The 14,718-nt window shown below is 40.8% G+C and overlaps 1 protein-coding gene across 1 annotated transcript in view; it reads left to right on the forward strand.

Annotated features, from left to right (window-relative positions):
- ell2 (elongation factor for RNA polymerase II 2) overlaps nucleotides 1–14,051 on the forward strand; it is a 213,132-nt gene extending 199,081 nt beyond the window's left edge. Inside the window, 3 exon segments of the mRNA XM_038805237.1 lie at nucleotides 3,961–4,132; nucleotides 5,392–5,436; nucleotides 9,765–14,051. Of these exon segments, the coding sequence (XP_038661165.1) occupies nucleotides 3,961–4,132; nucleotides 5,392–5,436; nucleotides 9,765–9,881 (334 nt within the window). The 3' untranslated portion in view covers nucleotides 9,882–14,051.
- The last annotated feature ends 667 nt before the right edge of the window (nucleotides 14,052–14,718 follow it).

A 14,718-nucleotide genomic window follows, 5' to 3' on the forward strand; every position in this document is an offset into this window, starting at 1 on the left:
TCATGCCTCCACCCTATCCCAGTAACCCCACCAAAGCTTTTTTTTGGACACTTGCTCATTCTGGTGAGTGCGCTTTACACTCAATTGGCTCTGTTTTATTACTTAGCTCTAGAGTCGCCAGGTATCCTTATGATACCACCACGAGGTTCAAGTTCAGATCAATGACTCAATACACCAATTAGTAAGGTTCAAATCCAAACATGTTTATTAATACACAGTTAATCGCTACTCGTGCATACAATACTAAAAGACTAGGCTATTCCTACCACCAACAGGCCAGTACTTATCTGGATAAGGGAACCCGCTGGGTCAGGGAACAATGACCTCTTGCTCGATCCTGAGTCTGCAGGCTTCCAGCTGGTACGGACTAAGGGGTCAGGAGCATCTATCTCGTAGCGTGCATTGACTGGACACTTACTTGATGGTGCAGCAGTTGGCCAGGCCTCTCCTTCTTACGGTCAATTTCTTCGAAAGCTGCTAAGATGTTCTGCTGGGAGGGCCGGCTAAAAGAGCGAACTGAACTTGGGACCTGTCTTTTATAGGCCCCAGGGGCTTCGCACCCTTTTGGGCGGACCCTGAGCTTACTTCCAATCAATTGGATCCCATACCAATCGAGTGGTTTGAATTCCCCAATACTGGGGCTGTTTCCTGATCGCTGGGCGGTCCTTGGGTGCCCGTTTGCTTCTTTTGTCTTGGAATCCTGCTGGTGCCGAGGAGTCTAGCTTTACTTCGATCACCTTTGATTGTTACTATTTTGCCCGGGAATTGTTCATTAATATGCATGGCTGCTGGTTTCAGTGCTGTCTGCTTTCTTTGCAGGCAGAATACACAGGAAAAGTCTGCAAACTGCTTGTTTCTCTAGGATTGTCCAATTTTCCCTGCGTTCCTTGTGTTTCTCCATTTTGAACTTGGGAAGTGGCCAACTCAGGTGGCTACAACACTAAATGCAATTTAGCATGGTCAATACACCTAACCTGCACATTTTTGGACTGTGGGAGGTAAATGGAGCACCTGGAGGAAACCCACGCACCCAAGTGGAGAAAGTGCAAACTCCACCCAGTCACCCTTGGCCGGAATTGAACCTGGGTCCCCAGAGGAGTGAAGCAGCAGTGTTAACCACTATGCCAATGTGCCACCTGAGACGGCTCACCAACACCTTCTCGAGGGAACTTCGAGATGGGCAATAAATGGTGGCCAAGCCAGTTAGGCCCACATCCCAGTTCTCGCCAACTCGGTGTTTGGTGAGCCCGGTGGTGGTCCCCATGTTTAGGGCCTGGATGCAGTCCAGGAAACATGTTGGTTTGGAAGGCATGTCTCTTTGGGCGCCTCTATGCGATAATTATTTTTATTTTGTTTTATAAATTTAGAGAAGCCAATTATCTTTTCCAATTAAGGGGCAATTTAGCGTTGCCAATCCACCTACCCTGCACATCTTTTGGGTTGTGGGGTCTTAACCCACGCAGACACGGGCAGTGACCCGGGTCTTCAGTGCCATAGGCAACAATGCTAACCACTGTGCCACCGTGCTGCCCTATATGCGATAATTATAGGTTTGAGCTAGCGGGACTGGATGTGATGATGGTGGCAGCTGAGGCCTTGTTTGTCGGGGATAGATTTGCAGGCCATGAAGAGTTTGAGGAAACGTATCAATTACCTAAGGGGAATGGGTTCAGGTACCTGCTGGTGAGGGACTTTGTGAGAAGAGGGGTGCCGTCTTTCTCGGCGCTGCCACCTCCGGTGGTAAAAGGTAAATTGCTGTCCGAGGATGGCATTTAGGAGGGGAGAGTGGCAGACATCTATGGTGAGCTGATGGAGAGATAGGGTGCACTGGTGGAGGAGATCAGGCGTAAATGGGAGGAGGGGTTGGATGTGGAGGTGAAGGCCGGGCTGTGGAGGAAACACTACGGAGGGTGAACGTGTCCTCGTGCGGGAGGCTAAGCCTGGAGATGGATTCTGTTCAGCTAGCGGGACTTGGAGCCGGCAGAGGTGTGAGTGAGCCACCTGGCAGAATTCCTGGTCGATAGTTTTCCTGTAGGTCACTGTCACCAACATTCTGATCTGGTCCACTCACGTTGATGCAACGGTCGAGAAAGCCCAACAATGTCTCTACTTCCTATAGAAGCTGAAGAACTTCGGCATGTCTGCATAGACTCTCTGAAACCTCTACACATATGCCATGGAGAGCATCCTATCCGGCTGCATCACAGCTTGGTACAGCAACTGCTCGGCCCAAGATCACATGACACTGCAGAGTGTGGTGAAGTCAGCCCAACGCATCACACAAGCTTGCCACCCTCCCGTTGATTCTGTCTACACGTCCCGCTGCCTCAGGAAGGCAGACAGCATTAACAGAGACCCCTCACACCCAGGCTTTGCCCTCTTCCAGGTCCTTCCATCAGGCAGAAGACCCAGAAGGCTGAAGACCCGTACACCAGACATAGGAACAGCTTTTTCCCCACAGATACTAGACTCCTCAATGACTCTCCCTCTGTAAGAACATCATTCACAATGCTCTAGGTTGCTCTTGCTCATGTAGTTGCTTTGTTTGGCCCCTGGTACGCTCTAACCAATCACTTTGTATTATTTTTGTCTACTGTGTACATACTGTACGTTCCCTTAGGCCGCAGAAAAATAATTTTCACTGTACTTCGGTACATGTGACAATAAATCAATCAATCAATCCTGCACTTGGAAAAGGTTAAGTTTGCCTTACGGGGAATGGCGGAGGGGTTCACCCTGAGGTGGAAGCCGTTTATTGACTTATTTAAAGTGAATTAAGGGGGGTCTGTCTTTTTTCTGTTTCAGGGGTGGTGGGAAACCTAAGGGGCCGGGGAGAGTTGTGGGCTTGTTATCACTGGCTGTGGTTGGCTGTGTTTTTGTACCTGTGGTGTTCTGGTCTTCTGATATTTCTGTATGTAAAATGCCTTTAATAAAAGCATTTCTTTAAAAAATTGTTTATTTAAAATCGGAGTATGGGATGGGGTCTCTTGCTACATCTTGTTCATGCCTCAGTCATGCTATTGATGAGTGGAAGCTACAAGTAATGAAAACCTGATCTGTTAAAGCAGCTCCCCGATTTAGGTGGTTGTCTGCTTTCATCGCCTCACAACAGTACAGCTTAAATCAGGAATTTGAGTCTGACGAATGAACTGTAGTCATCAACTGTGTTATTCATTGCATCTTCTTGTCAGTGTCATTTTTCAGTTGGGTAGCAAAAGATGTCTGTTTCTTTAAAAAAAAAAAAAAAATCCCATCTAGAGTGAAAATTGATCACTTCTCTGTTTTTCATCTTGCATTTTTTCTTCTTTATATTGGGGGTGATTTTACACCCAGGTCTGTTGCTAGTGTAAACAACAACATGGGTGCAAAATCTCGCAAGAGTTGGAAAACTAGGTTCCTGCCAGCGAGATCTTGGTTCCTGATTTTTCTCGCCCCGCCCCAGTGAGGTAATGGTGGGAATCTCATTTAAATATATTTGGCTACATTTTAATAATACTAAAGAGCCTCCCTCCACATGATCCCACTTACTAAATATTCAAGCGTCGCCGACATGAGCCCCCAATACCTCTGTGGGAGGGGGTTGCCCCAATGCTTCTGGCGGGGGGGAGGGGGTGCCTTTGTATCTGTGGGAGTTGGGAGAGCAGGAGTTTAATTTCAGCACTGATCAGGGTGCCCCTTAATTATGGCGCCCCTATCCCTGTGGAGTCTGCTTTGCTGGCTCCATCAGGACCTGCCTGAGTAACAGCAATTGTTTTTTGCTCAGAGTGGCTGAAAATCTCATCTGCAACTCAGCTGTGCATCCAAAGAGATGCACGCTAGTTTTTAATCCAAACCTGACCCTTTGAGAAATTATGGGAAAATTCCACCCATTATTGAAAAGCAAATTTTTTTGGACCATAGCTGCGACAATGAGACGCACTTGGGATGTGCTATTTTAATATTACCCCTTTTGTTCAACAGCAAATATGCAGCCATTCTGTCACATGAACAGAGACAAAACTACAAAGGTGACTTTAATGCAGAGTATGGTGAATACCGAAATCTGCACGCCAGGTTAGAGAGGGTGACCAAGCGCTTTTTGCAGCTGGATGCAGAACGGAAACTTCTTTCTCCTGACACTGAAGAGTATAAGGTATTGACCCACTCTCACTTCCAGGTGTTTAAAATGTCCAGCTCTTTAATGTGTTGCAAAATCTAAATTGAGTCTTTTCATGTTGTTTGAGTTTAACTTTTGTATGTAAAGCCATATGTAAAGCTCCAGGATTCCATTCAAGTCTTAATGCTTGGACTGTAGCCTGACTGAATTTATCCTATTGGTAATTAATTTTCGTAGGGTTCCATTTTGCTATTATGTTTCGCCAAGTGTCATGAGTGGAGGGAGGAGTATACCCAAGCATTTGCACACTCGTGCCCCCTTCCCCCAGTGATGAAATTGACTCATATTTGTTTTATGGGGCATAGTATACTCATTGTGAGCATGAATCTATAGACTGGCTCACAATTACGGATGTGTATATTGCAGAAGATAGCTGCTATTTACCTCTTCCTATAAAGAAGCAACACTTCGAAGTTTCTTTTTATTTCCTTTTCTATTGGTCATTTTGCACAATTTAATAACCCTAACTGAGGAGCCAAACAAGTGACTGCTAAATATTTTAATATTTATATTTAGACAAGTCATGAAGAGCCTGGTGCATGACACCACAAAGCTTTGAATTGTTCTTTTCTAGGCAAGTTCATTTGGAATTGGCTGGTCAGATTGAAAATACAAAAGAAAAACCCTCCATCTGAAAACATATTGAACATCCCAATCACAATACTACTAGCTATGCTATTAATTAACTTAAATTATTGATTGTTACATTTTACATTGAATAAGCACTGGAATCTGTCAGTTTAATGCATGTTCCAGCATCTGCATAATAATTTTACTATTTCAGTGAAGAAATTTTTATCTTTTAGCCTCGGGCTCTGCTAAATAGATCCCCCTCTGCTAGATTTTTGTCAGTCCAACTAAGTAAATCTAAAAAGCAAGCACTGCTGTAACAGTACTCCCATCTGAAATTCAAGATTATATATTCTCTTTTAATGTTTATGGCTACACGATTCACCTGTTTTCTTTTCAATTCTGAGTCCCACTATAATTACTTTGTGTTACAGGTTAGATACTTCAAGCTTTCCATAGTTAATGTTATTTTTTCTAATAATTTATGTGCATTGATTTGCAAGGCAGTGTGCTTTATAAAAAGAACGTCTATCCATTGTTAAATTTATATTTATATTTAACTTCCTATTTTAAACAATGGGGCATAAACACTTGAGAAAAATACTGTGTAATGTATTTAACCCTGGCATCATTTTGGCTTGTAATAGATCTCCACTTGTTTGCAGATTATCGATGAGGAGGTTTTGCAGGAGTACTGGAAAATTACAAAGGTTCGTGATGAGTTTCAGAATGGTGCAGTCTCTTCACATGGAATCACCTTTATTGCCTCTCCCAGTTTTATTTGTGTCTTTATTAGTGTCACAAGTAGGCTTACATTAACACTGAAATTAAGTTACTGTGAAAATCCCTTAGTTACCACATTCCAGCGCCTTTTCGGGTACACTGAGGGAGAATTCATGTTTTCCGGGAACGCCCGTCTTTCAGGACTTGCGGGTAGTAACCAGAGCGCCCGGAGGAAACATGCGCAGACACTGGGAGAACGTGCAGACTCTGCACAGACAGTGACCCAACAGGGAATCAAAAACATAGAAAATAAGAGCAGGAGGAGGCCATTTGGCCCTTTGAACTGGTTCAGCCATTCATAATGGTCATGACTGATTTCCAACTCAATAGCCTAATACCGCTTTCCCCCCATATCATTTGATCCCCTTCGCCCCATGCACTATATCTTACTGCTTTTTGAAAACATACAATGTTTAGGCCTCAACTAATTCTGTGGTAATCAATTCCACTCTCCAGGAGAAGAAATTTATCTTAATCCATGTCCAAAATGGTCTACCCTGTATCCTCAGACAGTGCCCCCTGTTTATATCGGGAACATTCTTCTTGCATCTACCCTGTCTAGTCTTTTTAGAATTTTATAGGTTTCTTTGAGATACCCCCCCCCCCCTCATTCTTCTGAACTCCAGCGAATACAATCCTAACTGACTCAATGTCTCCTCGTACGTCTGAGCCGCCATCCCAGGAATCAGTCTGGTAAACCTTCACTGCATTCCCTCGAGTGTCCATCCTTCCACAGATAAGGAGACCGAAGTACACACAATATTCTAGGTGTGGCCTCATCAAGACTCTGTATAATTGCAGCAAGACTCTGCTCCTGTACTCTAATCCTCACTCAATGAAGGCCAGTGTACCATTTGCCTTCTTTACCGTCTGCTATAGCTGCCTGCTTACCTTCAGTGGCTGGTGTACGTGGACACCCAGGACGCGTTGCGCATTCCCCTCCTAATTTCTGACCATTCAAATAATAGTCTGCCTTCTCGTTTTTGATACCAAAGTGGATAACCTCACATTTATCCAGATTATACTGCATCTGCCATTAATTTGCACACACACTCAACTTGTCCAAATCACACTGAAGGATCTCTGCATCTTCCTCGCAGCTCACGCACCCACCCAACTTGGTATCATCTGCAAATTTTGGCGATATTACGTTTTGTTTCTCAGCTAAATTATTAATATATATTGTGAATAGCTGGGGTCCTAGCACTGATCCCTGCGGTATCCCACTATCACTTCCTGCCAATTTGAAAAAGACACATTAATTCCTACTCTTTGTATCCTGTCTGCCAACTAGTTTTCTATCCATCTAAATCCACTGCCCCTAATCCCATGCACTTTAATTTTACACACTAATCTCTTACACGGGACTTTGTCAAAAGCCTTCTGGAATTCCAAATAAACCGCATCCCATGGCTCCCCTCATCAACTCTACTAATTACATCCTTGAAGAACTCCAGTAGATTTGTCAAGCCTGATTTCCCCTTCATAAATCCATGCTAACTCTGTCCATTCCTGCCACATTTCTAGTCCTTCATAATTTTCATGGAGTGGGACAGCTTTCTAGCTTTTCAAAGAATCGTGGTTCATGGCACCTCGAATGTCATGATACATAATAGTTCAAAAGATCCTCCTTATGCAACCCCCCTCCCCATGTCAAGGCATGCCTCTCAACATCCCCTATAATCCCTCATGTTCCCCATGGAAATATATGCCTTTCCTATAGCGTCCCCTAATACATCCAAGTCAAGGTATGCCTCCCCAAACAGTGCCTCATGCAGCCCATGTAAGTGCCAATCATCCAGACCCTTTAAAGTATCAATAACCAAAACTGCAAGCACTTGAAATCTGTCTATGTTGTCAGTTTCACAATGTCTATTTACAAGAGATAGAGGCTTCGAGTGCTTGCAGTTTCTGCTATTGATACTATACAGAGTCTGGATGTTTGATACTTTAATTTACCTGTAATTAAAATGGTCTCAAAAGTTAGCAGTGAATTGCTTTTTGTCAATTTTTTTCTTTACACACAGTACTGTCATTATAGTGTTCATCGGTTGCCTTACCTTGATATGAGGGATCATTGGGACTCAGTGGGGCTATGGAGAGTGTGGGGGTGGTATGGAAAGGTTGAGGAGGTGTTAGGGGTGAAGGTTAGAGGGCCTTTTTGTTTTGGTGTAACTGGGGTGAAGCCTATAACACTGGTGGGCCTTTTAAACGGCACCTGTGGCTAGCTCCAAACTTTTTCCTGGATTGGCTGGCCTGACTGCAGCCTGCATGTGCACCCAGTCCCTCCCCTACAATGAAAATCCCATCCTTGTGAACACTTTCTCCCAAGGCAAGTGCGCAAGCCTGGAATTTTCCTAACACCTTGCGAGCTGCTTCAAGAATGAAAATCCAGTTCTTTACATCTGTCTCCACAGTGACCTTGTAGTTGAACACAACGGGCGCGATTCTCCGACCCCCACGCTGGGTGGAAGAATCGCGGGAGTGCCAGGCGATTCACGCCACGCCGCCCTGGCACTCACACGCGATTCTCTTTCCCCTCTTCCCCCCCCCCCCCAAAAACGGCGTGTCAAGCGGCGATTCTCCGGGCCGAGTGGCCTGCCTAATCCGACCAGTTCACGCCGGCACCAACCACACCTGGTCGCTGCCGGCGTGAACAGAGCGCGCGACCGATGCGTGTGGGGCCTGTGGGGGGCAAAGGGAGGATCGAGCGCCGGGGGGTGCTCAGGAGGGGTCTGGCCCACCATCGGTGCCCACCGATCATCGGGCCCACGTCTCTGAAAGACGCACTCTTTTCCCTCCGCCACCCCGCAAGATCAATCCTCCATGCCTTGCGGGGCGGCGGAGGGGAAGACGGCAACCGCGCATGCGCGGGTTGGCGCCGGCCAACCTGAGCATGCACAGGTGACGTCATTTAGGCGCCACAGGCCGTATCATTCAGGCGACGCCGCTTTGACGCAAGCGTCAAGGCCCTGCGCGCGAGATTGACGTGCCGCCGCTCCTAGCCCCCTGGGATGGGAGAATAGGGAGCGAGGAGCGGCCTCCGACACTGGAGTAAAACACTCTGGTTTTCACTCCAGCGTCGGCACTTTGACTCCCTTTGGGAGAATCGTGCCCAACACCTTGCTCATTAGTAACAGTAACAATTATTTAAGAGAAAAAGAGTCAACACTTTTCATGTGTTCAGAGCAAAATGAATGGAAAATAACAATGTCATTTTAAAAATAAAAAAATGTATTAATTAAACCAATTTGGGAAGCATGTAGAAAATGCAGTTGTGTGATGTGCATTTAATTTGTGTGTAAATCCCCAGGAATATCAACATAACTTTCCAATGTGAATTGTACAAATGTTTGAGAATGTATTACCCAAGGCAGTGATGAGCAATTTTGTTGAGTGGGCTGCATGAGTGGCAATTTTTCGTCTCAGTAGGCCCCGTTTCAGTACGCCTCAAGATTGAGATTGGGCTCATGGTGCCTGGTTCGATCACGGTCCTTGATCACTGTCTGTGTGGAGTTTGCACGTTCTCCCCATGTCTGCATGGGCCTGATCCCCACAACTCAAAAGATGTGCTGGGTAGGTGGATTGGCCACATTAAGTTGCCCCTTAATTCGAAAAATGTTTTTAAAAATTGAGATCGGGCATGTTCACTAACCATGACCCATGATTAAGACTGAATACATTCAATACACACAAGTTATAAAAAATGTTTAATCATTCGTATGTTAATAGAACTATCAACTCCAAATAGTAAAACCAAATAAATATACTTTGGTTGGTCTCGAGGGAGCTCACCACTCCAACAGTTAATATTGTGTTCAATCAGCACACAACAGTATATCACTTCAGTCACACGAGTCAGAAAAAAACTACATGAACGGAAACCAGTGGAATGTGGCAACTCTGTGTGTGGGCAACAGTTCACAAGATGTTTGTGGGCCACACTCAGAACCCTAATGGGCTGCAGGCTGCCCAACCCTGGTCTAAGGAGTCAAAAAGTAATCTTGTTTGCATGTTTTTACTGTTGGTAAGACTACTCTTGTCATAAAAGGAGGGAATTGGGTTGTACCATTCCTGAACTTTTAAAACTGCAGTAAAATGTATTGAGCCTTCAAAGTTGTAATAAATTCTAATTGTTGCAGTATGACCAAATGAAATTAGATGTTTTTTTTCATGCCACTGATTATGAATTTAAGTAAGGTAAAGATTCAAATACTATATGCAAAATTCACATTATTTTCCTTTGTGTCTACAGAATAGTCCTAATTACCATGAAGAGAAACATAGATGTGAATACCTGCATAACAAACTCGCTCACATTAAGAGACTAATAGCAGATTATGACAAGCAACAACTACAATCATGGCATTAGAACTCTGAACCGTTTGAAATATTCTTCTATGATCAGAAGGAAATGTGTAATAACATTAAAAGCTAATATATTTTGAATTTTGGAACATTTATTCTAGGAAAGGTGTCAAGAGATTTCTAAAGTTTTCCAAAGTTTCATGATTTGATAATTTGAGTTCTGTTACTTCCCTGAACACCTGGCGTACCCCCACCCATTTCTTTTAAATGGACGCTCTATGCTTTAAAACCTCCATCTTCCTTTTTACTCTTATACCAATATGTTGTTGTTTCTCCAAGCTGATCATAGTTGACGCAGTACTTGGGCTCTTTTTATTTCTACATTAACAATTGATAGCACTAACAACAAACTATATGACAGTTGAATAAACAAAGGTATGTGGTACTTGCTAAATTCTGCTAATTTAAACACTTTGCCTTAAGTGGTTGAATGTTCCTAAGGCAATTTGCACAAATAGTTTTCAACAAAGTATTCCTAGAAATGTTAAGATGTGGAAAATCAAGCACTACAAACTGCCTATAATTCTTTATACAGCGCTGCAATTTCAAACCATATACTAAAAATGCAAACAAAGTCAGCTCCTGTGCCCCTTGCCTTAAGGTGTTTCCTTATGTACACTTAGTATAGTGATCTTAGTTACACATCACTTCCTTCTAAACTGTACAATTGGGAAGCTAACAGTAACCTACCCAATATGTGCATGTGTGAGTGAGAATGTGTAAATTTAATATACATCTTGAGGGGGAAGAGAGTAAGCTGCTTTCTATAGCCAAATGTTCAGGACAAAACAGCTGATGAGTGTTAGTGTAGGTATTTTCCTATAAATGTACTACTTCCTCCATGGAAATGAGCCTTTCCATTTCAAGTGATTATCAGTTTTATTAACATGGAAGCGTTGCTACTGTGCAAAATTTGAACGAAATCTTATAGTTTTGGGGAGATTAAGAAACTACCCTTCATGTAGGAGACTTATTTGTATACTACTTTAAAGTATTTTTGAAAACAAATTATATACAAAGAAGCAGTCACCTGCATGTACTAGTTTATTTAAAATTTGTTCTCCTGTGTGCCAGGAATATAACTGAAAACAGATGTATTTAATTATACTGTGACCATCAAACAGCACAAAGAAATCAGTTGAATTTATAATGTGTCTCTGTACTTAAACCAGTGCATTACATTTCAGTTGGTATAATGCCTAATGATATGGTAGTTAATTTATCATGTGGGAACATTAAGTTATTTGGTTGGAAGATGCAAGGTTTTGGATGAATATTAAGACTAATAATCTGTGTAATTTTTTTTGTCTTTTCAAAATGCTGCCAAGTGAAAAGGGAAGCATAATGTTTACAAATGAGTGTTGGAAAGTTTGCCAAATTGTTTGGTTGAATCTTCAATAAATTCCTGTGTCTCCTGCTTCACTCCAAATGCTGGTATCATAACCATGCTATAAACCATGAAACTTGCTCTTGCTATCTCAGACTAATTTTAATCATTGTTGTTTAAGTATTAAAAAGAGTGAGTCCAAATGTTTAGATTTTCATGGCATATTTACGGTACTAATCACTGGAATGGGATCGACCAAGGACTACAAACTTGATTCATACTTCACAATTATTTTATATTGGTACTTTACCAGTTATTTCCATCTCCATTAAGTTTTTTTTAATTAATTAAGCCAAGATTATTTCCATCAAATACCCAACATTATTACATTAATGATATTTGCATTGATAATTAGTGGATGTTACACACTTTATTTTAAAGAGTTATTTTGGGTTTTTTAAAACTCTTCCTAACTAAGGATCTGTTCAGACTGGTAAATTCTGTGCATTAATAATGTTGGATAGCATTTGACATTGATGTAATTTACATTAATTATATTCCATTTACATTAATTAGTTTCCATTTAAGACTTTTTGCTTTGTATACCTCGACTAGTCTTAAAATTCAGTGATACTCATTTGTATTAGATATGAACATCCTTGGATGCAACAAAACATTCACCTATGGCAACACCGTAACTTTTAAAGCTTTCTGGAATAATGCCATGAACCCATCTGATCTAGAATTGACATTGTGAAAATATAAATCTGCTTAATTGTATTTGATAGCTGCAGTAATATTTTTGGGGTTTCCCATTTTGCAGTCACTGGATATACATCCACTTCGAAACTATTCCACTGCACAGTTAGCATGTACCTGAAGATTAATTTTGATATGCATTATTCATTAAAGACTCCTTTAACTTTTGTAATGGTACTCGGGTACAAACTCTGGGGGTAGGAATAGATCTTTCTACTTTTGTCTCCTTGCTCAAATAATAATTTTAATTGACATGCATTTGCTAGTAGTTATAATGTAGTCACTAGGAATAAGTGCCAAATCGCAAATGGATAAATTTAATTTTTGGAAGTGCCTATCACTTTAAGTGCAACTTTTGTTGTTGCTTTATTTTTTAGTAACCTAGTGGAACCATTGTGGCCTCACAGAAGGGATTGTATATGCCATATCTGTGGTAGTTTGCTTGAGAAGAGAATGTGTATTGTTGGAGGTTTGTGCTGTAATCCAGATAATTTTCATGCATGGAAATGAATACATGAAAATGATTTATTTCACTGGTTCCATCAATGAAAAAGAATGGCCATAAAGCCAAAACTTTTATGTATGTTCCTTAGTGTAATTAAAATATTTTTCAGGCTAAGGAACATGACCTGGCACACTAAATATGCATCCGAGTATATGGTGGCTTAGGAAAAGCCATTTTTGTCTTAAGCACAGTTTTAAAATTTTGACTTTGTATTCAGAGAACCTAAATTTAGAACCAAATTAATATTCAAACCTGAAGTCAGAAAGTACTTGAACACTTATTCCTTAGTAACTACACTAAAATGCCTATCAGTAATTAGAATTTTAGGACTCAATTTCAGAGTAGTTATGGCATTTAAAAAGAATAATTTGCAAGCAGTTTGCACCAAAGCTGCCTACATTAATATGTTGTGCAGTACCTACTGTACTTCTACAAGAACATGGTAATAAATCTTCCTTAATTATTCAGTTAAATCTTCCTTAATTATTCAGCTTAGTGATCAGTGCTTTAAAAACGAGCAGTCCAGTGGCATGAAAATTTATGTTTTTTTATACTATATGATTCATGTAATTATCGGAACATTGTCAGTTGTATTGTAAAAATGGATGTACTTATGGCTTTGTTGAAGCAAACATATACTGTTGCAAGTATCTGGTTTAGAGCCAAGGTGTTGCATTAATTGAAGATGTTGTAATTGGATTTCCAGCTTCATAATTTATATATAAAAATTTGTTGTGATCGCTACATTTTTATATATGAAAAATGCAATCAAAAATTTCCATTTTACTGGCAAATGGAAATTATTGTTCCAAATATGCCCAATTCTGAGAAACTAATAACAATTTGTGATGAGTTTAATCTAAGTGCAACTGTTTTCAACAATTGTTGCATATTGCAAATTAATCAGGACAAAACTTTGCATTTAACAAGTTGCTCTGCTATTCCAAAATATTGATAGCTATTCAAGAACTAGAGTAACAAACACTAGTCTTAGCATAAATATATCACAGTATTAAATTCTAAGCTGATAATTCATTTGCTAGCAGCTGCAGATATTTTTATTGGATTACTAGTAAAGTGAAACTCAATTCCTCATAAAACAGTTGGGAAAATATTTTTCTTTGTGTTCTTGCATTGTTACCCTTTTAATATCTACTTTTCCTATAATCTTGGTATTAAGGTGTGCCAAATTGATAAGAGTTTTGCCTCAATACTTTGAAGTCTTTAGATTGCTAGTTTAATTGTTTCTCTTCCTCACGTGTCCTTGATCGATGCAGTCGAAACCAACAGTTTGAATTGTTTTGGAAAGATTTGGAATAGTATTCACTCTGGAAGACAAAGAATGGAAGGAATTAAAACATGACTGGAATATGTTATTCTCAGAAGCCTCTTAGCTGTTGTGAATGTCTTGATTTCTGAGTTACACAGTAAATCTTTACCATCTAGTTTGGACCATTGAAACTGGAAATGCCGCAGGAGTATTTTCGCTAATGAAAATACAAAATATTTGAGCCACAATGCCTCCATTCCACATGTAATGTAAGCTGTTTATTTAAATTACATTAAAATATTGACTTTGCATATGTGAGAAGTTTTGTGTTTTATTAAGGCTTGTAAATTTTGTGCAACTAATATTTTAATGTGGCACCTTCTTGAAACATGAGATACATAAAGAAATCTATAAACTCATTCTTTACCATGTCAATTTAATTTGCCCAATTTTTCTGTGGAGTCAAATTTCCTACAATTAGTGCAGTTCTTAAAAGCCCCTATTATTTCTTGATTTATACCCTCCTTACAATTTAGCTGTGGGGGATGGGGACTATAAATTACTCCATCCGGTGACTTCTATAGCTTGCTATTTCTCATCTCCAGCCAAAATTATTCTTCACCTTGATCTTCCAAGCCAAGATGATTTCTCATTACTGATATCACCCTTTATTAACAGAACTATCCCACTTACCTTTCCATCTTTTCAAATTTCCTTAAAGATTCAGTTTCCAGCCTTGGTCACTTTGCAAGCACATCTCTGTAATTGGTATAAATTCAAACTTGAGAACTTCTGGTTGTGGTGATATACATAGTTATGTATATAGTTAGATATATGACCTCCAACCAGCAGATGGAGGACAAGAGATTCACCATGTGACTCCAGAGACCGGGCAGTTGGTAGTATGTCGTACCAGAGAGCAGCCGTATTAGAAGTAGCTCCGGGGAATTCACTTATCGTTACCGTTTGTATCATAGTTT

Source organism: Scyliorhinus canicula, chromosome 8 (assembly GCF_902713615.1).
Source record: "Scyliorhinus canicula chromosome 8, sScyCan1.1, whole genome shotgun sequence".
Taxonomy (NCBI): Eukaryota; Metazoa; Chordata; class Chondrichthyes; order Carcharhiniformes; family Scyliorhinidae; genus Scyliorhinus; species Scyliorhinus canicula.